The 25,512-nt window shown below is 47.2% G+C and overlaps 1 protein-coding gene across 11 annotated transcripts; it reads left to right on the forward strand.

Moving 5' to 3' along the window:
• Positions 1-1,355: 1,355 nt before the first annotated feature.
• Positions 1,356-25,418, forward strand: DNMT3B (DNA methyltransferase 3 beta; the record flags this gene model as incomplete). Of its 11 annotated transcripts, none has more annotated exons than XM_081097926.1 (22): positions 1,356-1,385; positions 1,570-1,732; positions 2,517-2,578; positions 4,323-4,430; positions 5,567-5,692; positions 6,384-6,593; positions 7,791-7,949; positions 10,300-10,407; positions 11,523-11,667; positions 13,325-13,450; positions 13,570-13,614; positions 14,082-14,161; positions 14,469-14,581; positions 15,025-15,208; positions 15,761-15,845; positions 17,138-17,283; positions 17,492-17,582; positions 17,863-18,011; positions 18,889-18,974; positions 21,663-21,732; positions 22,477-22,595; positions 23,888-25,418. In XM_081097926.1, 22 exons carry the CDS (start codon positions 1,356-1,358, stop codon positions 24,027-24,029), a joined length of 2,547 nt encoding a protein of 848 aa, XP_080954052.1. In that variant the 3' UTR covers positions 24,030-25,418. The 11 variants fall into 11 exon arrangements, with proteins under 11 accessions (XP_080954052.1, XP_080954057.1, XP_080954049.1 ...); XM_081097922.1 differs by lacking the exon at positions 1,356-1,385 and adding an exon at positions 12,183-12,242 and having other exon boundaries at positions 1,576-1,744; XM_081097925.1 differs by lacking the exon at positions 1,356-1,385 and adding an exon at positions 12,183-12,242 and having other exon boundaries at positions 1,576-1,732.
• Between the last annotated feature and the right edge of the window lie 94 nt (positions 25,419-25,512).

Here is a 25,512-nt window from a genome sequence, read left to right on the forward strand (position 1 = left end):
CCCAGGCCTGGTTCCACGGCATGAAGGTGTGGTAACTGCGTCATGAAGGTGTGGTACCACGTCATGAAGGTGTGGTACCAAATACTTCTGGAATTGTTTTGGGGAAACTAAGAAATAGGAGTCTGCCCCTGGCTAGATAGCTCAGTTGGTTAGAAGGCCGTCCCGATAAGCCAAGGTCGCCCTGGCCAGCTTGGCTCAGTGGATAGAGCGTCAGCCTGTGGACTGAAGGGCCCCAGGTTCGATCTGGGCCAAGGGCACATGCCTGGGTTAGAGGTTCGATCCCCAGTAGGGGGTGTGCAGGAGGCAGCCAATCAATGATTCTCTCTCATCATTGATGTTTCTAGCTCTCTCTCCTCTCCCTTCCTCTCTGAAATCAATAAAGAAATATATTAAAAAAAAAAAATAAGCCAAGGTTGTGGATTTGATTCCTGGTCATGGCACATGTAAGATTCAAGCAATTAATGCATAAATAACTGGAACAACAAATTAATGTTTCTATTTCTCTCTTTAAAAAAATTAAAATATTTTAAACAAAAATAGAGGAAGAAACAAAAAGTCTGAGGGCCTCACCCTGTACTTCGGCTCTAATTTTGCAATGGCCCCACTTCTTAGATGGGATTTTTTTGACTTCACAGTAGTAAGGTCTGTGTGTCTGTTTTCCTCTTGTATAAAATGGCCCACAATGACATTGGGAGGGTGGTTGAAATGAAAGGTACAGGTTCTTACTGCCAACAGATGTTATAGGTGGTGGGCCAGGTCGAAGGGCACTGAGCCCATAGCTGAGTAAGTGATGGCGCACTCACCAGGAGGAGCAGCAGCAGGAAGACAAACGCCCAGAGTGGGGTAAGGCTGGAGCAGGTTGGGGGCATGCCTCCTGCTAACTGTCCCAGTCCTTTGCCTGTGCTTCCTCTTATCCCTTCCCTTCTTGGGAACTTGGGACTCAGCCTCAGCTGGTGAGGGTGGAGAGGAGAGAGCGACAGGCAAGCAGACCAATGGGTCCCTGAGGTTGGGGTGGGGCGGGGCTTGTGCTGCCATGGAGAAGAGAGAAGCTGTTCTGTGGGGGAGGAGGGGGCGGTAGGAAGAGGACCTGGAGATTGAGGGAAAGGGAGAGAGCAAACAAAGGGGTCAGGAGGGAAAATAATGCACTGGCTTCCTGAGGCCCCACAGAAGCTGGGCAGGGAGCAGAGGCCAGGGGCAGAGGGGACCAAGGCCAGCGGCAGGCGAGGCTGAGGCGCAGGCGGTTACTAAATGGCATTGTTTGAAGTGGCCAGCTAATTGCACAGAGCAGCCTGAGCCTCAGGCCAAGGCCCAGCCTCGTGGGTGCTGGCGCCTGAGCCTCCGGGCAGCCTGGCCACATGGAACCAAGTCCTGAGCCTCCGAGTTTGGTGAGGGGGGCAGGCTGTGGGGGCAGTCTGGGTGGGGTCCTTGGGAAAGGAGTATCGCCCTGAGCCTATGTCCTAGGGTTTCTCTTGGCCCGAGGGCATAGAACCATAGGTGGGAAGTTTGCGGGTACGCTGCCCCTCTAGCCCTTGCTTCACTGCTACCCTATCCATTCCGACCCTCTCACAGGAAACAATGAAGGGAGACACCAGGCCACTCAGCAGAGAGGAGGATGCCAGCGGGAGGGAAGACTCCATCATCACCAATGGGGACTGCAGCAACCAGTCTTCTGACTCCAAGGACGCGCCGTCACCCCCGATCTTGGAGGCCATCAGCACCCCGGAGATCAGAGGTGGCGGGGCCCGTGGGGAGGTGGGGTGGCACAGACCTGGACCGCAGCTGGGACGTGAGCCTCCCTCTGAGCAGGCTGCAGGCAGATTGTGGGGAGAGGGTCTGGTCCCCGACTGCCTGCCAGGGAAGGGAAGAGGGGGATATAGGCAGAGCCAAGCCCGTTTATCATCCCTGCCACAGCCCTCGGCCTCCTCCTCTCCTCGCCTCAGCTGAGCCTTTGAGGAGGTGACATCCCTGTTTTGTTTTGTTTTTTCCCCAGTCACAGTGGGGGTGGTTGCAGCATAGGCTAGGGTCGTTGGCTCTTCTGGGACCCTGTTCCCTGGCATCTGGACTGACTGGGAAGAAAATCACTCAGGCTGGAGGGGGCTGAGGCTTACCTTTTCTTGCCTCAGTAGTTCCCCAGGTCACACGACCTGGGATCCACCTCACTGAGATTGTCTAACCCAGATGGTTCAGAAAATCCTGTATTGCCCCATCCTGTTATTGACAGCTCCTCACATTGTACTGTCTGATAGAACTTTGCAAGGGTGAATGTGTTCGGTTTCTGTATCGTTCACTACAATAGCCAGTAGCCACATATGAGCACTTAAAATGTGGCTGATGTGGGAGGCACTGGATTGTTCATTTAAATGTAGTTAGTGCCACTGAACTGGGCAGCACAGTTCTGGAAGGACTTTGATGACTTCTCTCATGAGAACCTCTAGTTTTGTTTTGGATCTTATAAAGTGCCTGGCCCATGCTGTCCCTTCCACAAAACACAGACTGCGTTTCTCTTTCCTCCACAGGCCGAAGATCAAGCTCACGATTGTCCAAGAGAGAGGTCTCCAGCCTGCTAAGTTATACTCAGGTATGGGCTCTACTATGCCTCTTTCAGGATTCAGAGTTATTCCCTTTAGCTTTCATTAAATGGGGTACACAAGGTCCACCTAAATGGGTGCCTCATAAATATTTGTTGAATGATGAATCTGAGGACTGCTAGGCACACAGTACTTTGCACAACCTCACAGTTAGCATGTCCTGTGCTGCCATTATATGCCAAGTTTTTTAAAAAAATCATAAACCTTTATTTTACTAAATTATGAAGTCTTTTACTAGCTGCTTCCTGCATAATTTTTTTTAAGAAAAATACATTTTATTGATTTTTTTTTTTTTTTTTTTTCTGGAGAGGAAGGGAGAGGAATAGAGAGTTAGAAACATCAATGAGAGAGAAACATCGATCAGCTGCCTCCTGCACACTCCCCACTGGGGATGTGCCTGCAACCAAGGTACATGCCCTTGACCGGAACCGAACCTGGGACCCTTGAGTCTGTAGGCCGACGCTCTATCCACTGAGCCAAACCGGTTAGGGCTCCTGCATAATTTTTGAAATTACTTTTTTCTCAATCTGGATAATCAGTTAGTTAAATTGATACATTCCTAATGTAGCAAAATCTCCTTTTATTCCTGGAATGAGTTCAATTTTAACTTGGGCACATTATGTTTTAAATTTGGTTTACTTTTTAGCATCTACACATGAATTAGACAGATTTTAGACAGATTTTATTTCTCATAATGTATCTGTGTCTGGTTTTGATGCACATTGGAAATAACTCACCTGGCTTGTTCTAGGGAATTTTTTCGCAGTCATTGCAATATCAGAGTTTCTACTTTATCAGTTTTTTCCAAGTTACAGTTTTTCCTGACATTATTTGTGCCTTCTGTCTTGTTAATTCCCTTAGAGTTTTGTCAATTGGTTAACTTTTTTCCAAGAACTAGTGTCAGGCATAAGGGACAAAGTCATGATAGAAGTGGACAAATGAAAGCTCGCCCTTATTACAGCTTCCATTCTGGTGGGCACCCAGCTGATGGGGACAGTGCTGGATGGCGGATAGTTACCAGTAATAGTAATGAAGTCTCCTGCCTGAGCCATTTCTCAGTGCTGGCCTTGGGTGAAATGTGCTGTAACCCTGTTGTTTCATAAGGGAAGTACTGTTGCTCCAATTTTATTTTATTTTATCCTCACCTGAAGGTATGTTTTTACTGGAGAGAGAGACAGACAGAGAGAAAGGGAAAGAGGAAGGTAAACATCAATGTATGAAAGAAACATTGATCAGTTGCCTCCCCATACACATCCCAAATGAGGATGTACTCTGACTGGGAATTGAACCAGCAGCCTTTCATTATATTGGACGACACTCCAACCAAGTGAGCCACACCACCCAGGCTGTTATGCCAATTTTAAAGACTGGGAATGCACATACTGAAGGCCACACAGTTGAGACTTGGGTCAGGTCTCCCTGCTAAGGATGGCCCAACTAGGCTGAGGCGTAGACCAAGAAGTCTTCATGATGTATATTGGCGTCACACAATTTCTTTGGTTTTTCTGATTCCATTGGGGTTTTATCTTTCAGTCATGTCTTGAATTCATGATCCTATGGTTTGAGCCGTTGTAAAATTTGTTTGGAACCAAATTAGGTAGTTGAAAATATTTTTAGGTCTCTTGGACCAACATTAAGATTGTTGATTTTAATATGATTGACTATTCATTTTTAAGTTATTTAGGTTTTATAACCTGTTCATGATATCCTGAAGCACATGTTTCATTTATAAAGGATCTGACGGGTGATGGAGATGGCGATGAGGAAGATGGAGATGGCTCCGACACTCCAATAATGCCAAAACTCTTCCGGGAAACCAGGACTCGGTCTGAAAGCCCAGCTGTAAGTCCCCTCCCCTGAGCCAAGGCACCATCTCAAACCGCTCATAGGCCTGTATTAAAAAAACATGTTTTGGATCTCCTAGCAGTGGTCGGCAAACCGCGGCTCGCGAGCCACACGCGGCTCTTTGGCCCCTTGAGTGTGGCTCTTCCACAAAATACGGACTTCTGCACATGGGCCACGAAGTTTCAATCGCACTGTACGTGCGTGCTCGCACGTGGTATTTTGTGGAAGAGCCACACTCAAGGGGCCAAAGAGCTGCATGTGGCTCGAGAGCTACGGTTTGCCGACCAAGGTCCTAGGGGGACTTTGAAGAGAAGTAGACAGTTTTAAAAGTAGAAAAATGATAGCAAGACTTATGAAATATCATTGTTTTCTTTCACATGGTAGTTTTTAAGCTCTTAAAACACTCTTGGAAGTGCCCAAGGGTGATAGAGTTGGCAGGTGGTTGGCTCAGTGCCAGTTACCTATGCGAGTCACTTCTGTGGGTGGCTTCTGTGAATGGAATGGACGATACATACTGCTCTCGGGCAACCCAGTATGTTAGCGAGCCGGCTAATTCTTGCTGACCATTGCAGGTGCAATTTATAATCTCACTCTGCTCTAGGATATGATGTGTATCATCCCCCTTTTTGCGGACGAGAGAAGATTCTGGTAACTTACCAATGGTTCAATATTAACTATTCTGTAGGATTCCAACACAGGTCTGCAACCCCCAAGGTCATGCCACTTTGAGAAAGAAGCCCAAGGCTTTCCATCCATCTTGAGGATCCAGTACCTTCCTGAAGAATGCAATAACTATTCTAATGCTTTTTGGGGAAAAACATGTTTCATTTCGAGTAAACTTGGATTTCATTTTTCAATCCAATTTACAGGTGCCAGTTTCAGCTGTGATAGGCAGTGGGGTCTGCTGTGGAGTGTCTGTCAGCCCTGCTGGCCATCCTAACCCCTTATCGCATGAGCTGGGGAGTGTCTGGGTGGGAAGTTTGCAGTCTAGATTCTTCCCTAACCCCCTTACGTCCCTCATGCACTTCTGTTGACCTGAAACTACTTCTTCAGCCCAGTCCTCTGGGCCCCCTGCGCCACACCACATGCCTGCAGTCACCAAAGGCCTCGTGCTTATCCTCTCTTGCTTCTAGGTCCGAACCCGAAATCACATCAGTGCCTCTGGCCGGGAGAGGCACAGGCTCTCCCTCCGTTCCACCCGAGGCCGGCAGGGCCGCAATCACATGGACGAGTCCCCAGTGGAGTTCTCAACTACCAGGGTTGGTTCCCGGATGCCCAGACCCCTGCCCCCACCTCTAAATGGAAGATCTCACTGCACCATGAAAGTAGCCAGTGTCTAACCCTAACCGGCTTCTGTTCTTCACACTCCTCTGCTTTTCAGGGTCTTGCCTTTCCTTTCTCTCCTGGGTGCTGGGTAAGCTTCTCTTCAGCCTGATGACCTACCTCTCTGGCCTGATCCTGGATGGAACTGTGGTGGGAATGCAGGAATTACCTGATGACTGGGATCTTGCCCCTCCTTGGAAACGAGCTATAAGCCACTGACTTCCAAAACTCTCTTAGAGATAACTCCCTGGTTATCTTCACTGACTGTCTTGAACACCCGTAGGGGTTACAGCAACTCTCCACTCCTGTTGCAAGTTTGGGCACACAGTGTAAGCACGTAGGAAGCCAGTGGTCCTCTCTGAGCGTGGCTCTGTGTGCCTCTATGTGAGCATCGCTCATTCTATGCCTCTGTCCTCAACTGTCTGTTTTGATGGGAGTGCTTTGCTCTCTCCCACCACTTATGGGATACTTGGTCACGGAAAGCCATTCTGATTGGTCTCTGGACTCTTTAACTGACATCTTTGTCCTCACTTTCTCTGCTTGCCTGGGAAGCAGTTGGGGTGCCGCTTATCTCTGGCCATCCACCTGGTTTGCTGTGGCCCAAGCTACGTGTCCTTCTGTCCACAGTCCCTGAGGCGGCGCACAGCATCGTTGGCAGGCACACCATGGCCGTCCCCAGAGAGCCCCTACCCCACCATCGACCTCACCGATGACAGTGTGGTGCCCCAGAGCAGTAGTACCCCTTACACCCGGCTGGCTCAGGACAGTCAACAGGAGAACTTGGACTCCCCGCAGATGTACACAGAGGGCAGAGATACAGACGGCACCGAGTATCAGGTACCACCTGGAAGGGGTGAATTTAGGAGAGAAAAGCATACTATTACTGGGGGGAACTATGACTACAATTTTGGGTCACTTTTGGCATAATATTTGAATTCGTTCAAGTACGTTTCCCACATGTGACATGACCCTTTACCCTACTTATCTCCCAGATATCTCAAGCACATGATTCCTGATTTTCTGAATATTATATATTTACACCTAGAAATATATATACTTTGTATACATAGTGCATGATTCTGTTGATCATAGTATAGTCTACATGCAATTGTTGATTGGCTTTTTTCACATTTTAGGAAAATGAGTTGTCTTTCCTGTCTATAATCAACAAACTGAGCTTGTTTTCACTCAAGCACTGCTGTATACTAGTAGTTAGTACATATCTATGTACATATATTGTGTAGAAATCCTTTTTTCACCGTACATTACTTCAGAGTAGATTACACCATATATTCTAATAACTTTATTATTCTTACGGGCACCTCACATTTTATGGTAAGCTATGTATAAATGGCAAAAATTATTATTTTTTTTTGCATTTTAATGGCTTTGTGCTACCCCATCTCATGGCCTGTGGTGGAATATTCAGCTGATTGTCATTGTTTTATTCTGATGTATTTCCTGTTAGTTTTCAGTCGACATCTTTCATGCTTAAATACTAGGTTAAATGTTACAGATCTAATATAACAAACCCTACATTCCTATCAAACAACCAATCCTGCCCATCCATTGCCCCTTATATTTTTAAATTTCTTTATTTTAATTTTATTTTTAAAGATTATTTTAAATTTTAGATTGAGAGAGACGGGAAAAGATTGATTTAAAAAAGTTTTTTTTGTTTTTTTTTGAGAAACATTGATTTCTTCCACTTGTTTATGTATTCATTGGTTGTTTCTTGTTTGTGCCCTGGCTGGAAATTTAACCAGGACAATGCTCTAACCAACTGAGCTACCTGGAAAGGGCCCACCCACTGCCCCTTTATTTTAAGCCGTTCTCACTCGTCACTCGTACTTTTTCTACCATGAAGTGTTGGAGGTGGGTAGATAATGTCCTGAGGAGGCCTGGCAGGCACTCCAGGGAAGCCCTGGGTGGCACCGTCAGGCAGTTGCCACTGGGGTCAGTGGGGCTGCGGGAGTTTTGCTTGGCCCAGGTAGTCTGTCTCATTAGGATTCCTTCATGTGGTTTATCTTGCAGGATGGGAAGGAGTTTGGAATAGGGGACCTCGTGTGGGGAAAGATCAAGGGCTTCTCCTGGTGGCCTGCCATGGTAGTGTCTTGGAAGGTCACCTCCAAGCGCCAGGCCATGGCCGGCATGCGGTGGGTCCAGTGGTTTGGCGATGGCAAGTTCTCTGAGGTGAGTCCAGGGAAGGGCAGACGGTCATGGGCCTGCAGACCCATAGCGTTTCCGTCCTTTCCTTTTGCAGTTGCCTTGTGAGATAAGGGCCTGTGCCTTGCTCTTTCCAGATGGGTGAGGCTGTGTTTGACTCTGTATCCAGCAGGAATAACAAATCTTCCTTGTAAAATGGCTTAAAGAGACACACACAGGGTCTTGTGGGCCAGAGCTCAGTCTACCCTTACAGGAGACAAACGGATGGAAGTCCTCTGGATCCATGGCCACTTGGTCTCTGATGTGCTTCCCCCCCTCCCTGGGGCAGAAACAGGAAGGGTGAGCCTAATTTAGCCCCGCAGAGGTGGCAGATAGGCACCTCTAAGTAGCCTAGAGTTGGTCTAGAGTTGCCTGGTGATATAAAAAATTTTGCAGAGTTGGTTATTTCAGGGTTTCTCAATTGTTGGTGTTAGTCATTTTAAGTTCATTTTTCTTGAAAGTCTGCCCCATAACAGTGGTGTTAGAGACAAATAAATTAGGCTGTTGTGATCCTTATATCTAGTTTGAAGGCACATTCTGAAATCTCCAGGGGTTTTTTTGTTTTATTTTGTTAATCCTCACCAGAGGATATTTAGTCCATTGATTTTAGAAAGAGTGGGAGGGAGGAGGAAAGATGGAGAGAAACATTGATGTGAGAGAGACACATCAATTGATGCCTCCCACGTGAGCCCAGGGGCTGATGCTCTAACCACTGAGCACCCAGCTAGGGCTGAAATCCCCAGGATTTGAGTAGAATGTTGCAGACAGTAGTTTTCCTGGAGTGGTGTCTTTTTGAAATGTTCCTTTAACCTTCACTATGCCCAGAGATTAGGTGAGGATACAGAACAAATTAGATGGAGGCAGATGTGGGAATGAAGGACCCTCTAGTACATTTGTGGGATTTGGCCTCAGGTTGAGGTTCTGGTTTCCTATGAATTGGGCTTCCTTTGCGCCATTTGCTATAAACACATTGAAGTTCCCACAGGGCAAGTCTCCCTTGCATGCTGATGTCCTCGTTGGCCAGCAGAGGGAGCAGGATAAGCTCTCCTTGAAGCATTCTAAATCAGTGGTTCTCAACCTGTGGGTCGCGACCCCTTTGGGGGGGGGTCTAAGTACCCTTTCACAGGGGTCGCCTAAGACCATCAGAAAACACATATGTAATTACATATTGTTTTTGTGATTAATCACTATGCTTTAATTATGTAAAATTTGTAACAATGAAAATACATCCTGCATATCAGATATTTACATTACGACTCATAACAGTAGCAAAACTACAGCTATGAAGTAGCAACGAAAATAATTTTATCGTTGGGGGTCACCACAACATGAGGAACTGTATTAAAGAGTCATGGCATTACGAAGGTTGAGAACCACTGCTCTAAATGCAGGGATGTGGGCAATGAATTCTGTGAAATGAAGAAGCATGAATTGTTTGTGATTGCTTTGGCTTGGTGAGACATAAAATGCACTTTGCAAGACTGAGTCTGATGCTAATAAGATAAAGTGAGGAGCTGTTAGCATTAAGGAAGGGATTACCATGTGGGGTCTGGTGCTAAGCCCCCATGCTACATTGGAGCATCTTGGCGTTGGGAACAGCATCGGCATTCAGAGGACAAGCTTGTTGAGCCCCAGTTTTTTCTAGCCGTAGATATGGATATAGAGTTGCCCATAAGACCTTGGGCTAGAGGTATATGTGAATGCGAGCATGTTCCGTGGAGAATGAATCATCATGTGTGTCTTTGAGTCTGATCAGCACCCCAAACACCCAGTTTTATTACTTCCTGATTGGTTCCTGCATGGCCTTGGAACTTGGGGCATGAGATTTTATGGATCTTTAGCCCCAGTGGAAGGAAGATATCAACAAATAGCAAAAATTTAAAAAAAAATTAAAAAAACTTACACTGTGCCAAACACTGTTCTCTAAACATATACTAAGTTCAATTAATAAATTAATAAAAGGCTAAGTGGTAATCATAGCTATTTGTCACATTTACAAAGGAGAGGGAAGCATGTGTGCAAAACCCCAGTGTTGGAGCATCCACAGAGAATTTCAAGACTGACCTGCAAGGGGCCCACAGCAGGGACCATGTGTGTCATTTGCCCTTAAAATATGTACAAACACAGGGTGCCTCTCATTGTATCCACTTGGAGCAGAAACTTTCTCACACTGGGAGTGTCGACCATGCTTCTGGCTATAGGATTATATATATCATTTCTATTTTTTATTCTTTCCCCTTTTTTTGAATCTGAACTTGATCCCCTGGAATTACCCTGTGAGAGACAGGTCACCCCAGATGCAGGGTAGGTGGATGTTGATGATGTCTTTCTCTTTTAGGTCTCTGCAGATAAGCTGGTGGCCTTGGGGCTATTCAGCCAGCACTTTAATCTGGCGACCTTCAATAAGCTGGTCTCTTATAGGAAGGCCATGTACCACGCTCTGGAGGTAACACGGTGGTGGGTGGTTAGGACCTGGCCCCCAGAGCAGGATTAAGACAAGAGACATACAGAAAGCTAGCTCAGGCCACAGCGTAACCAAGGATGGCTTAGAAGGGACAGGGCCACCAGGCAGGAGGGGAATGCAAACTTGTTGGCCTAAGGGCCAGACTGGGAAGGAAGGAAGGGATCTGAGCCTTCCCTTTGACTGTCAGTACTAACTACTTCAGCTTCTCCCTGGTGGTTCTCAGTATTGCTGACGGAATTAAGAAGAAGCACTAGAAAGTGGGGGACAGTGCTTATAACAGTGAATAATGCTTTTCCAGAGCTATCAAAACCTACCTTTATTTAAAATTTTTTAATTGATGTCAGAAATGAAGGAGAGGGGGAGAGAGAGAGAAACATCATGAGAGAGAATCATTGATCGGCTGCCTCCTGCATGCCCCTCATGAGGATCAAGCCCGCAACCCAGCATGTGCCCTGTCTGGGAACCCTGACCTCCTGGTTGACAGGTCGACGTTCAACCATTGAGCCCGCCAGCATTTAAAGGAGCCCTCCTTCCTTTAAATGGTGTTGCTCAAGGCCAACACAGGGCAGCCGCTGAGGACAGCTGCCTTTCCCCCTTGTCTGTGGGATCCATCAGGCTCTATCTATCTTTCCCTTTCCCTCGACTTAGAACTGAACAGATCAGTGGCCTTTGCCCAGCATTTATGAACCAGCCTCTGCGGAGTTAGGAATCCTCCTAGTGCTTCTTAAATAAGACTTAAAACTTGACACCTCGCCATCTTCATTAGTAAAATAAACCAAGAAATCTGGAGCTTTCTCAGAGTTGATGATACTTCTTTATCTAAAAGTAGCAGTGCTAATTTTGACCCTCTGCTCTCTGAGAGGGAGCTGACCACTCAGGTTCTCCACAGGGAAGAGGTCATATTTGCTGTCTGGATGGCCTCCCGCCTGCCCCCTGCACAGGCCCCTCCCTGTCACATACCACGCCCAGGACAGCTGCCTGGTTATGAAAGGCCCAGTGTGAAGGGGAATGCAGGCCCCAGCTGGGGGAATCCCCGGGTGCCACCTGGCGAGCACCCACCCCTGCTGTTCATCACAGACTCGCCTTTATCTCGCCAGAAAGCCAGGGTGCGGGCTGGCAAGACCTTCCCCAGCAGCCCCGGAGACTCATTGGAGGACCAGCTGAAGCCCATGCTGGAGTGGGCCCATGGGGGCTTCAAGCCCACCGGGATCGAGGGCCTCAAACCCAACAACACGCAAACAGGTGGGAATGGGTCCCTGGGGCAGCCCTGACTGCCACTGCTAGTGGGAGCACCCTTGGGAGATGCAGCCACCCCTCCTGCCCCTTGCCCCACCCCAGCTTTGCAGCAACCAGTCAGTCTTAGAGCCCAGGACTATGGGAAAACAAGCAGCCCAGCCTTTTCCAGCCTCGCTGGTCTGCGATCGAATCTGTTCTGTAAACTTGAGTCAGCAGGAGATCAAGATGGAATCTTCACTAGCACCTTTACTTTTCAAAGGAAAAATTAAGCTCTGCTCATTGGTGAAAACTTGGGAAGTATTTTAAAAAACCTCCAGAACCTCAAAAAAACCATGAGCCACCTCCAAAAGAGGCATAACCTAGCCTTTTTGTCCGATAGCCTAATTCCTCCATTATAAGATTTGCATAGTTTCCCATTGTCACTTTCTAGAAACCCAAGATGCCTGAAATCCAGGATTTGCCTACTAATTCGTACATTTAACATAGTGTTTTCTGTTTTGTTTTGTCTCCCCCATTAAAAGTGGTTAATAAGTCGAAGGTGCGTCGTGCAGGCAGTATGAAATTAGAATCAAGGAAATACGGTATTCCCTTCCCATCCTTTGACTATGCACTATTTTCTCTGCACTGCCTTCCAATTTCTTTGCCTCTACAGTGGTCACTGGAAAAGAAATCTCAACCTGAACTCTCATCCCCCACTTCACTCTCAACCTTCACAAGTCCTCCATCCAGGTTAACCTTGTTGGGTGTGCACATCCTTCCAACTTTTCCTGTGCACTAGTTGGATTCCTGCTTACCCTTTGTTTCTTGATATTAATCATATGAGCACTGTCAGCTGTCACTAAAGAGTCCTTATGATTTTTAATGACTGCATAATTTTCCTTCCTAGGAACAGAGTCAAACTTAACCATGTTCCTTGCAGACTACACTGTATATATACATATTGGAGCTAGAATACATAAGTGGAATTTAAAGAAATGTAAAGAATTGGCACATCATCTACTTTAAAAATGTTCTAATAGCCACACTGAAAAGAGTAAAAGAAACAAAGGCACAGTTAGTATTGATTATGCGTTTAATTTAGTCCAATATATCCAACGTTTAAGCATTTCTAACAGTCAGTATAAAAATTAAGTTATTTTACGTTTCCTTTTAGTACTGTTTTCAAAATCTCATATTTTATGTGTTTTACAACATCTCAATTTGGATGCGATATTTGTGTTAGAAATACTTGATCTATATTTTCACAAATGTATAAGTTCCAAATTTTCACTTGACCAAGTTCTAAATGAACTTCTTAATTGGAGCAATCTAAAATTTACATTAAAATTAAATGCAAAAATGCAATTCCTCAGACAAGTTACATTTTAAGTGCTCAGTAGCTTCAAGTGACTGTCAGCCACTGTGTTGGGCATTGGAGACAAATGTTTCAGGGTTTCAGCTGTGGGTTAGCCTCTGCCTAATGGTCTTTGTGCTGGGTCTAAAGCTCTTTAAAACCCTATAAACATGTTAGATATTCGAGGGATTTTGACTTATGTCCCATCGTGGGGCCATGTGGCGGACCCAGTGTGGACCCTGTCATGGCCCAACAGCATCTGTCACCCAGGCTCATGGCTCTCCCTGCACCCCCTACCAGCCCCGGCTGCTATGTCCTTCCCTTTCACAGAGAACAAGAAACGCAGACGCACAGCCGATGACTCGTCCACCTCCACGGACTACTGCCCCCAACCGAAGCGCCTCAAGACAAACTATAACAATGGCAAAGACCGAGGAGAGGAGGACCAGACGCGAGGTGATTTAGGGGATCGCGAACACCCATTACCGGGAGGGCCATTGTGAGGACTGCTCAGCAGGGGTTAATTATCAATAAGAGGCTCCCTGACCCCATGTCACACCTTCTTTTCTCAACAGAGCAAATGGCTTTGGATGTTGCCAACAACAAGAGTAGTCTGGAAGGTAATGGTAATGCTCCCTCCAAGTCTTCACTTCCCGCCCTGGGTAGTGCCAGGCCTTTACCAATTGCCTATCCTGTCCTGCCTGCTGATAATGAAGGGGAGTCAGCCACCTGGGGTCTGAAATTGTGATGATGGCTGTGTGTATAGTCATTGGTAAGTCCTTTCATGATGTGACAGTGAGCAAATTGGTGTCACCATGGATTGTCCAAAGTCCCAGTCTTTAAAGAGTCTCAGATTTTTGTGCCAGGCCTTTGCAGCTTGTCCCTGTGCAGGAGGTGCCCTTGCTCGGGGTGTGTCCCACGTCTAGAGTGGGTCTGTTAGCCTGGGAGAGTTGTTGAAAGGAGTAAAGCATGACGAGACCTTGTTTATTGCTAGCATGGAGTAAGGGCTCAAGAACCGTAGACCCGAGGCTTTAGCAGCTGTTACTGGTCCTGAGCTGTCACAAGCTGCGCGCATGCTTTCTTACAGACAGCTGTTTGTCCTGTGGCAGGAAAAACCCCGTGTCCTTCCACCCTCTCTTTGAGGGGGGACTCTGCCAGACGTGTCGGGTAAGTCCTAACCCCTCCCTGGACTTTATTGCCCCTTCCCTCCTCCACAACTTCCCTGTCATTCCCCAGAGAAAAGCACCTGCAGGTAGCCATCGGGGAAGGTTCTAGTGAAGCCCTCCCTGGCCACCATCACCCCATCCTCCCCTCTGAGGGCAGGTGCTGTCACAAAGGAAGCCATCTGCAGTGGCACGCACACCCCAGCCAGTTGCTCCTATAACAAACCAAGCCACCAGTGACCTGCCCTTTGAGCAAGCGGGCCCAGTGGTCCCTGGTCTCCGTGTCATGAGCGTTTCTCTCTGGGCACCAGGACCGGTTCCTCGAGCTGTTCTACATGTACGACGATGATGGCTACCAGTCCTACTGCACCGTGTGCTGTGAGGGGCGCGAGCTGCTTCTGTGCAGCAACACAAGCTGCTGCCGGTGAGCTTCAGACCAGCCATGTGGGTGAGGCCCAGCAGGGCCCCGAGGCTCCCAAGGCCATACCTGTGATTCCTGCAGCCCAAAAACCTCAGGCCCAGGACTGGGAATCAAGTGGACCTGAGGACAGGGGCCCAGAGTGACTACTCGACAGGGGTTGTAGTTCTCATCTGTTTAAGACAGAAATGTCTGAGGGTGGGGCATGAGTTGTGGAAGCCTCCCGGGAGATTAGCCACTTCGGGGGTAGAGATCTTTGCTGTGCAGAGCCTGTGCACTGAGGGTACTGATATCTTAGGAAAAAGGTTAGTGTATCCCTCATCACACTGTAGGGCCATTCTGCCCATGGGGAGAAGCACCCGGTTTTTAGATAGTGCATTACCATCTAGGAAGCAGGGCTATGGATATAGGAGACAGGTCTGATGTCTTCTCTCCACTCCCGGGCACAGGTGCTTTTGTGTGGAGTGCCTGGATTTGCTGGTGGGCACGGGCACAGCAGCAGATGCCAAGCTGCAGGAGCCCTGGAGCTGCTACATGTGCCTCCCTCAGCGCTGTCATGGGGTCCTGCAGCGCCGCAAGGACTGGAATGTTCGCCTGCAGTCCTTTTTCACCAGCGACCCTGGTCTCGAATACGTAAGCCACAGGTTCCTTCTAGCACCACCTTCCCCAGAGAGTCCGGGGACTGCAGTGCTCTCCAAGTCTGTTGGCAAGATTTCATAAAAAGGTCCATTATACAAATGGCTGGCTGAGTAGCTCATACTTCAGAGACGGGGATAATTGACCTGTCCTTTGTACAGTCCTCAGGCTTCCCCAATGGTCTTTTCTCTCCTCCTTTGTGGTCTTTCATGGTTTTTCTAAGGAAAGAGAAGCCCGTGACTTAGTCTTTAATTGTAGGGGGAGTGGATTTTCCTGGGCTCCATTCTACCAGGTCTGTGAGGCAGTCCCAGGCCTTCCTGTTTGGGGTGTCATGTCCTTTTGCGTGTGTGCATCTGTCTTCAAGTCTCTGTGTTCCAGGTCTTAAGGGTAGAATAGCCAGTCTGTGCCAAAGCTCTTAAGGGGATCCCTGCTAAGAAAGGGCAGAACACAGAGTTTGAGTCCCTCAGAGGAAGGTCAGCTCGCCCCTTGCCCAAAGGTTGAGCCTTTTCCCCTGCATCTTGACCTCCATGACCTTCTTTAACCTGGCAGGAAGCCCCCAAGTTATATCCTGCGATTCCTGCAGCCCGAAGGCGGCCCATTCGAGTCTTGTCCCTGTTTGATGGAATTGCCACAGGTGAGTCTGGAATTCACCTTGGGATGGGCACCTGGTCCAGGTGTCTGTCGTCAGTGCCAAGCAAGACCTCTGGGATTACCTGTCTGTCACCAGTTTTGAGAAAACCAATGGCTTTTTGTTTTCTCTCCTCAAATCCTCTCCACCATGTATTTCACCCACTCTGATCCTCTTGTTCCTTTTAAAAGTCATATATACGTATGTCAGCACTTGCATTGTATTAGTATTATATGCAGGTATCTTGGGAAATTATTTTTATCCCATAAAACGGATATATTGGAGATGAATAGACTTCTCCTATTAATATTCATTTTTTTCTCCCATTCTTCCAGTTTCTCATTCCTCCAGTTTCCACATAACCAACAAGCATGTCTCCCTTGGGAGTTTTTCCTAATTTAACACATTTAATACTCAAAATTTCCCTGGCATGTAGGAATATCTCCATTTTACCAGAGCAGGAAGCAGTGAGGATGAGGTGCTGCATTTAGCATCATTTGTACTTGTGTGTGCTACCAGTGTCCACCTGCCTAAAGCTAGCAGTTTTTAATGACGTTCAGGTCATGGCTAGCTGCTTGGTTCCCCCACCCTGTTGCATCCTCCACACCTGTTCATGCTGGCACAGGTAACCCACAGTAGAAAATGGAGCCTTGACCATTGTCCCCTTGCTTTGAGGTTATTTTTTAAACACGATTTTGGTGAAGATCCCTGTCCTTGTGTCTGTGCTTGACTATGCTGGGACAATGGCTGTAAACCTGTCCGGTTTTGTGTGTGTGTGTGTGTGTGTGTGTGTGTGTGTGTGTGTTGTTTCGTTTTCTTAATCCTCACCTAAGGATATTTTTCCATTGATTTTTTTTTCCCCCCTCAATAGAGTGGAAGGGATGGGGAGGATGAAAAGAGGGAGAGAGAGACACATCCACTGGTGCCTCCCGCCACCCCAATATGGGCCATGGATCGAGCCTGGAAACGAGGTACATGTCCTTGACCAGAATTGAATCCCAGACCCTTTAGTCTGCAGGCCTACACCTATCCACTGAGCCAAACCAGCCAGGGCTAGACATGCCAGTTTTAATAGGTTCTACCAGTGGGCTGTACCAGTTGATAGGTACGTATTTTCTTCACAAAACTCTATAGTCTGCAGAGCCTGGTGTTTGAGCTATGTAGTTTGTGCCATCTGCAGGGTTTCACATGAGGGCTACCATGTACCTGTGGTCTGATGTGAGTTCTTGGATGTGACGTAGAATCACTGGAGGCAAGATGACCCTGAGTGTGTTTTCTGCCTCCCCAATCCCACACAGGGTACTTGGTCCTCAAAGAATTGGGGATCAAAGTAGAGAAGTATGTCGCCTCCGAAGTGTGTGAAGAGTCCATCGCCGTTGGAACTGTTAAGCACGAAGGCAACATTAAATATGTGAATGACGTCAGGAACATCACAAAGAAAAATGTGAGGACAGCCCGCACCCCTGGGGGCTTTGTAACACCCTCCTCCTCGCCCTGAGCCCCACACAACCTCACAGCCATGCCCAGGGGTGTGGGAGAAGGTAACCTGTGGTCATAGCAGCCAAGCTATCTTGACAGGTTACCTGGAGCCCAGGCTGTCTGTCCCTCCATCCTTACTCCTATCCTCCTGTGAGACTGTTTTTCTTTCTCAGGTTGAAGAATGGGGTCCCTTTGACTTGGTAATTGGTGGGAGCCCATGCAATGATCTCTCAAATGTGAATCCCGCCAGGAAAGGCCTATATGGTGAGTATCCCTTCGTTTGGTAGCCTCAGAAGACCCTGTGTCAACTGAGTGTTGGTCTAGGAGTGCCCTGAGAAGGAGCTCCTTGCTTCTTGACAGCCTTACCTGTCAGCTCTGTCCATGCCACGTTGTGAAGCCTCAGTCCCCCAAGGTACTTAGAAATATTGCACCGCCGATAAAGGGAATGTAGGGCACCAGCCTCAGGTGATCCCTGGGAACCCATTGGTTGCAATGTGGAGGGATGGTTTTGACCCCAGCCAGCCATCTTCTTTTGTGGGCGCAGAGGGCACAGGCCGGCTTTTCTTCGAGTTCTACCACCTGCTGAATTACGCTCGGCCCAAGGAAGGCGACGACCGGCCCTTCTTCTGGATGTTTGAGAACGTGGTAGCCATGAAGGTTGGCGACAAGAGGGACATCTGTCGGTTCCTGGAGGTGAGGGGACCTAGGGTCCTGATCGTCAAGACTACATTAGCGGGGAAGGTCCTGCTGGCAATGAGGGTGGGGGATTTCTATGTTGTGAATTATTTTTGGGATTTTGACTGAAGACCTGGCTAGATCCCAGAATCATGGAGTCGAGTTGATTGATTCTCTTTTGTTCAGTCTCCTTTGGTTCAAATATTTTTGAGGGAAAAAGAAATTGATCTCTAAGTTTATCCCGAACCTATTGAAGTCGGATGATGAAACAAACCATCATTTTTGGAGATCTCATGAGATTTGACTCCGGTTATTACTCTAGAGAGTTTTTTAATCCTTGTTCTGAGAATTGCTTCTTTAGGGCGCACAGATAGGTTCATTATCCAATCCTTCATATGCATTGAACATTGTAGTAAACACTTTTTATACACTTACAACGTCCTTTAGTTTTCCCCAAAGCTTTACAGCTTAAGTTCTGTGAGAACTATTATATATATAACTGGCTAGTTAGTTCTCTCATGCTGTGTGAACCTGACAGATGGGTGACAGGGGGCACATGTTGCCAACACTGCATTCCCACACCAGGGGCTTGATTTGTCAGATTTTTGTTTTGAGCTGTCTTGGTCACCTGTCCGTTCCATAATAATCGGTGCGCCCCGGCCCATACCTTCTCAGAACTTGCAGGTCTGACCTGGTCTCTTTTCCCACCGTTAATATGGGGGCACTAGCTATGCCTCCAGCCCGATTCTTGCTGAGAATTGGTCTGTCCCTTAGCTGGCAGGCATCATGTGTCCTCGATAGCCAAGGAGCAGCCCTGCCACCTGCCCCACTCTGGTTGCTACCTGGATCCTGCTGTGGGCTCCTAGCAGCTAGTTGTTCTCCTGTCTCCCTACAGTGTAATCCAGTGATGATTGATGCCATCAAAGTGTCTGCTGCTCACAGGGCCCGATACTTCTGGGGCAACCTGCCCGGGATGAACAGGTAACACAGGGCTCTGAGCGGGACAGATAACAGCCAAGTGAAATGCATCTAATGGTCTGAGCTCTGACTGGTTTACTCACGTGAGACAGAGCCACCCTGGGCTTCAGACCAATCTCTGGTGTTACAGATTGACATCTGGAAACCTCAGGCCAAGATTCCTCAGTCTGCTCCAACTTGTTTCCTGCTCTGCCCAGGGGCCTGGCTCTTACAGTGCCATGTGCTGGAGCAGATGTCTTCTCCCACTGGAGGTGCTCATCATGCTTTATACCCCACCTCTCCTCCTAGTTGCCTGTCCCACTGGGAAATGGAGGAGAGGGTTAGACATGCCCTTCTCCCTGATATGACCAAGCAGGTGGCAGAGCTGAGATGACACCCTGTCATCCTTGGGTTTTCTTAGCCAAGAGCTTGCCCCAGGTTTTCATTAGTCCATTCACATCACTGAGCTTTAGTTATATTCTATATGTGGTTTCAGGGCTGTGTGGCGTTCTAATTAAGATACAAAACGTGATGGTAATTTGACATCCCGGACTTGCAGATAGGTTAAGCTTAAAAAGATTCTCTTTTAGAAGGAAGTGTTGGAAGCATAAATAACTCTGGTATTTTTAGCAAAATGTAGACAGAGGCAAGAAGTTACTGGTGTCGCTTGGAGGATTTCTTCTTGGACCTCTTGGCATTTTAAAAAAAATTAAAAAATATACTTTTATTGATTTTAGAGAGAAATACTGCTGCATGCTCCCCACTGGGGATGGAGCCCAAAACCCAGGCATGTGCCCCACCTGGTACATGGGCCAATGCTCAGCCACTAAGCCACAATGGCCAGGCATCTTGCAATTTTATTTGGGTTGTCACCCAATCAGATGGTGCAGTGCCATCTGAATTTTGAGTGAAGTGGGCTCATTCACTGAACGCTGCTTCTGTAGCAGTCACTGTTGTACATGCTGCCAGTTTACTGGTCACCACATCAGATGTAAGTCTTCAGCGTTCACGTGCTAGTGGCTGGTGGGTAGAGAAGACAGTAAATGATTTCAGGTTCATGGCTGGAGGGGGCAGGGCAGTGGAAGAGTTGATGGGAAGGCTTCTCATGCCAGCAAGGACCTGAAGTAGGAATGGAGCCATAGTTATTTGAGAGAACATTCTAGGCAAAAGGAAGAGGTTAAGGGGTGGGCTTGCTGGGCATTCACAAACCAAGTCAGAGAACAGTGTTCCTCATTTGGTGAGAGGCTGTGAGAGGAGGACAGAGAACTCATTAGTATGGGCCAAATTATGTGGGGCTTATGGGTCCACTTAGATTTACTTTGGGGATTCTAAGAAGTTTTAAGCTGACGACTTGTGTCCTAGATTGGTAGTTTCTGGTAAAATAAATGATAGTGGGATGAGGGCAGAAATGAAGAGAAACTTGAGATGGTCATGGTCCTTTAGAGGAGTCTGACTAATAATTGATGCCCAGGAAGTGCCAATCATACACACACTGCACCTTGGGGCGTTGTAATTCCCTCCAGTTCTGTGAAATTTAGCAGGAGGAATTAGATTCAAGATAACATGAGTGTTGGACTTTCAGGATTTGCTGAGGCACTGGATGTGCTGCGATAAAAGATGATAATCAGAGTCAGCAAAGATGCCGCGAAGTTTTCTGTCTGAGCTGTGATAAGACTCAAGCTGTAGCACTATAGCCGGCACTACAGGGTTCTAGAATGACTCAAGCACAAACCAGGGTCACAGACCCAAATCCAGCCTGGAGGTGGAAACCTTCGAATCAACATAGGTAGGGATGTGCTGTGTCCTTTTCCCCAAGTCCCTCAGCTCCCTTGGATTATAAGAAAAGCTGGGGATGGCAGTAGAGTGGCACTGGAAATGTGGAAGGTAAGGTCAAGGGAGATGGATGAATCTAACGGAATGTTTTGTGTGATTCAGTGGCCTCTCTTGTGGGCACGGTTTCCATTCTTCAGTCTGTTTTGTTTGTGACCTTGAGGTTCCTTACATGGGAGCTGCCGAGGTATTGACCAAGTGTGGATACAGAGCTCTTGATGGTTTCTGCTCTTGAACTGCTCAACCACTTTGGTCCTAAAGCTCTACCCACTCTGGGCACCCGTTTGCCGTTCTCTGCATTTGCAGGTTTGTTTGATGGTGCAAGGTACAAGGATAATTAGTGTTTTTTGAACCACCTCCTGCTCTTCTACCTGCATCCACTTTTAGTCCTTAGACCCTCCTGTGGCTGCATCCCTAGCAGCAAGCCACCGAATCATGGCTTTGCAGTGCTCTTTGCAGCAGGTAGACCCACAAAGATCTAATCCAAGCTCCTGAGACACTAGGTCCGGTGTAACTGCTCAGATCCTCACTCGGTTGGTAATCGGGCTGGGATCCGACTGGGCCGCCTGACTCTTTCCAGTGTGCGTCCCCATTCCTGCTCTACTCAACGGGAGCCTAATTTGACTGATGTTAAAATTTGAGGTAGAGGATCATTTATTCCTCGACACTGATCTTGCCCCTCGAAGGGGCTAGTCTGTCCCTGGTTTTGGCACACAGCTTTGTGCTTATGCCAGGATCTTCATCACCACGTATTTATTGACTTGTCGCAGTTCATTGCCAGAGCACATTTTGCAGGCTTAGGCCCTCACTCCCACCTTGGGAGGTGCCTAGCTAAGACCCATTGACAGATGGTAGAAAGTAATGGGTTTTGGCTGTTCCCAGGCCCGTGATAGCATCAAAGAATGATAAACTCGAGCTGCAGGACTGCTTGGAGTTCAATAGGACAGCAAAGGTAAGATGTGCTCACAAACAGTCTGCGGAAAATGCACTTGGTGACATTCAAGCGGGACTTGATCTTGGTACGCAGTTCGTTCCTGTCCCTCTCCCCTCACATGGAACTCCCTGGTGCTGGCCTCTTTCCCCACATAATTGTTCTGTCCTGCCTGTTAGGTACAGAGTAGGAGTGGTTCTTCAGAAACAATAATCACTATATGAGAAAAGGCAACTAGACTTTCTAATTTTGAATGCACATGCCATAGAGACACACACGTAATTTCAGCTGGTCCTCCCAAGAAGTGAGTAATTAATACTTCGCCAAAAGGGAAAATTACCTGCTGGCAAGTTCTAGATAATTATATTAAGATGTCCATAACCTTAATTCTTAATGTTTACATCAAGCTAAAATCCTGGTTTGGTTGACCATTCCCTATAATCTTGGGTGGATTGTTACATTTCGCTTAATGTTGCTTGATCCATAGCTCTCGTGTCCTCTTGGCACCCATGTGATCTCATTCCTGGTCACATTTTTATCTCTTGTTCTCTCCGAGGCTGGTCCTTTCTGTGCGTTAACTTCTTGGCGCTTGTGGGAAGCACAAAATGTTCTTGTCCTTTTCTTATTCTCTCTGCGAGCCCAGCACCGCCACCTTCTCTCCCCTCCCTGCCGCCACCCCCATCTTCCCTAGGTGCTTCTGACTCTTGACACATCCCCAGAACCCTTCATTCCGTGCTCACTGCATGATGTCATTTTGTTCTCCAGTTAAAGAAAGTACAGACAATAACCACCAAGTCGAACTCGATCAGACAGGGGAAAAACCAGCTTTTCCCTGTTGTCATGAATGGCAAAGAAGATGTTTTGTGGTGCACTGAGCTAGAAAGGTGAGCGAGGCTGCATGTGGAAAGGGAATGATGCAGGCAGAGAGGAAGGGGAACAAAAGTGGTCAAGGCCAGCCACACAAGTTAGGCTTGCTTGCCTGCCTCCATTCTACCTGGACCCACTGATCTACGTTATGGGGCTGGGAGTAATACCTTTTCAGAGTTAGTCCTTATTTCCTGCCATACATGGCGGAAGGGTGGTGGAGAGGAGGAATCTGACATGAGGTCATTAGACAGCACAGCCTGTGTGTTGGCTGTGCTGCCCTGGCGTCTGCCTGCCTCAACATGCTGGGACTAGGATGTAAGCAGCCAGCTAAAGAAAACCCCACCAACATGCCAGTGCTCTTTCTCAGAAGATTCCTTCTGCCAAGTGGCTTGTCTATAGCTGACTCCCACTTAGCCACACATCTCTGTTTGTTTGGCTGAGTTTGGTAGCTCACCTATTTTGATTCAAAGAACCAACTTTTAAGTTTTAGTTTTCCTATTCTGGTTTCAATTTGTTTTTCTCATTCCTTTTGTTTTCCTTGTTTATTATCTTATTTTTGTTAGAATATTTTTGTTAAAAATGTAAGAAGAGGGCTATGGATATTCCTCTACATTTTGACTGTCTTGAAGTATGCTTTGATATGCAGTATTTTCATTCCTCATATTTCAGTTCTACAACCACTTTTATTCTTTACTAAACAGTAGTTTTCTTGGTACAAAAATTCTCACTAGTAGAAACAAACTGGTCCTGTGGATTATTCTGCACAGTTGATCCCTGAACAACACAAGTTTGAACTACGTGGGTCCATTTATATGCCGATTATTTTCAATAAATACCAGAACATTTTCAGACATTTGCGACAATTTAAAAAAACATCACAGATGAATCATGTGGTCTAGAAATATTGAAAAAATTGAGAAAAAGTTAGGTATGCCATAAATGAATAAAATATATGTAGGTACAACATTTGTGTTCTGAAGAACCCTGCACCTGACCTCTGGGGGTCAAGAGAGGGCTCATGAGCAAATGAGTAAAGGTGGGGCCCAGAAATCTCTTGAATAAGAGATGTATAATCAGAGTCAGCAAAGATGCCGCAAAGTTTTGTTTAAATTCCAATAAAAATGAAAAGTAAAAATAATAAAATAGTGTCTTCCTAAAATAAAAAAAGAGGGCTCATAGAGTGGGCCCGGACACGGGGCAGGAAGAGTGGCGCCTGGTGCCGTCTGGGCCACAGTGAGGACCTCCCATGGGTACTACGTAGCTGCAGGTGGCGGTTGTGACTCCTGTCTTTTTACTCTGGTGCCCCCAGGATCTTCGGCTTTCCTGTACACTACACGGATGTGTCCAACATGGGCCGCGGTGCCCGCCAGAAGCTGCTCGGGAGGTCCTGGAGTGTGCCTGTCATCCGACACCTCTTCGCCCCCCTGAAGGACTACTTTGCCTGTGAATAGTCCCCCAGCCACTCTGGGGCACTGGGGTGTGCGGGGCAGAGCTGGGACCCAGGAGGTACACCCCAGGCTCTGTCCTTCCTTAGCTCAGCTGTGTGGGGTCACACCATGTATCTTGGGCCACAGCCACCTGACACCCTCTTGGCAGGGGGTGCCCAGGTGCCACCTCCTTGCGCACAATTCAACTTGGCCTCTTAGAACGGCCAAACACGGTGCTCATCTTACCTTGTAAAACTTTGAAACTTGAAGTAGTTAGTAAAGATTGCTTTTTTCCCCCTCCCTCCTGGGTTTACCGCTCAGAAACAATTGCTAATATACCAAAACCACAGTGCTGACATGACTGCTCTCCCATACTCAGGTTAAGGCTGAAAAGTGAACCGGGGCAGTTACTGCAATACTTTATTTTTTAAGCGTCGGCAGCAACTTGTTTCCAGGTGTGTACAGACATGTAGCTGAGGAACATTTTAAGGGACCAGGATGCTTTTTTTCTAGGGCAGATGTGGAAATGATGTCTGCCATTCTTGAATTTTACCCAGCATGTTCCCCTCACCTCAGTATAAAGGGCTGGGATGCACTGTTGGGGCCCATTGAGAGTATTGTCCACACTGGTGATAATTTCAGGGCTATTTTTCCCCCTAGACCCAAGGGGAGGAAGGGTCACCCTTAGCTAAACCCCTCCCAGTGACTGCAATAGAACCCTCCAGGCAGCTCAGGAAGGAAGGGGTGGGCTGGGTCATAAGCTGACATATATTATGTAGGTAGGTATGGCCACTCACTATCTCTTCCCTATGTGAGGAGTGGAAGAGGACCCTTAGGTAAGGACTCCACCCCTCTCCACACACACACAGGTGCACCCTCCCTTCATCACAGATACAGGTCCCCCAGATTAGAAGTATGGCCCTAACTCCTCAGTCTTTCTCGAAACACAGAAGCAGTGATAGCCAGGGGCAGAAGCACATTCCTCGCATCTAAGAGACTGCAGGGGGAACACTGTAATAAAAGCGTGACCCTCCTTCCAGAGATTTTAAAAGTCCTTTTTTATTCCATGATAATTCTTTTGTAGGGATAACATGAGGTGGACAAGCTGCATTTCAGAAATGCTGTTGTAATGGTTTTTAACACCTTTTACTCTTCTTACTGGTGCTATTTTGTAGAATAAGGAATATTATCGACAGGTTTTGTGGGCGTTTTTTTTAATACATTTTTTAAAACTCAGACTTCTATTTTTGTTTTACCATTTTCATAGAAATTTTTTGTGTGTGACGGGAGTCACATAACAAGAATGGGGGTAAATTGTGCCTTGTTTCCACAATTTTTTGTTATTTTTGGGGCTGAAAGATAAAGGACGCCTGTTGTTTACCTTATGTTGGATTAAAATCAGTATTTCTCTATAACTGTCTGGTGTCCTTTGCGTTCTTTTGCAGGCCTGATGGGTGGGGATGGGAGGAGAGCCTGGCTCAAGTGCGGAGGTGGGCTGTTGAAGTAG

Source organism: Myotis nattereri (genome assembly GCF_964212035.1).
Source record: "Myotis nattereri genome assembly, chromosome: 8".
In the NCBI taxonomy this organism is placed as follows: Eukaryota; Metazoa; Chordata; class Mammalia; order Chiroptera; family Vespertilionidae; genus Myotis; species Myotis nattereri.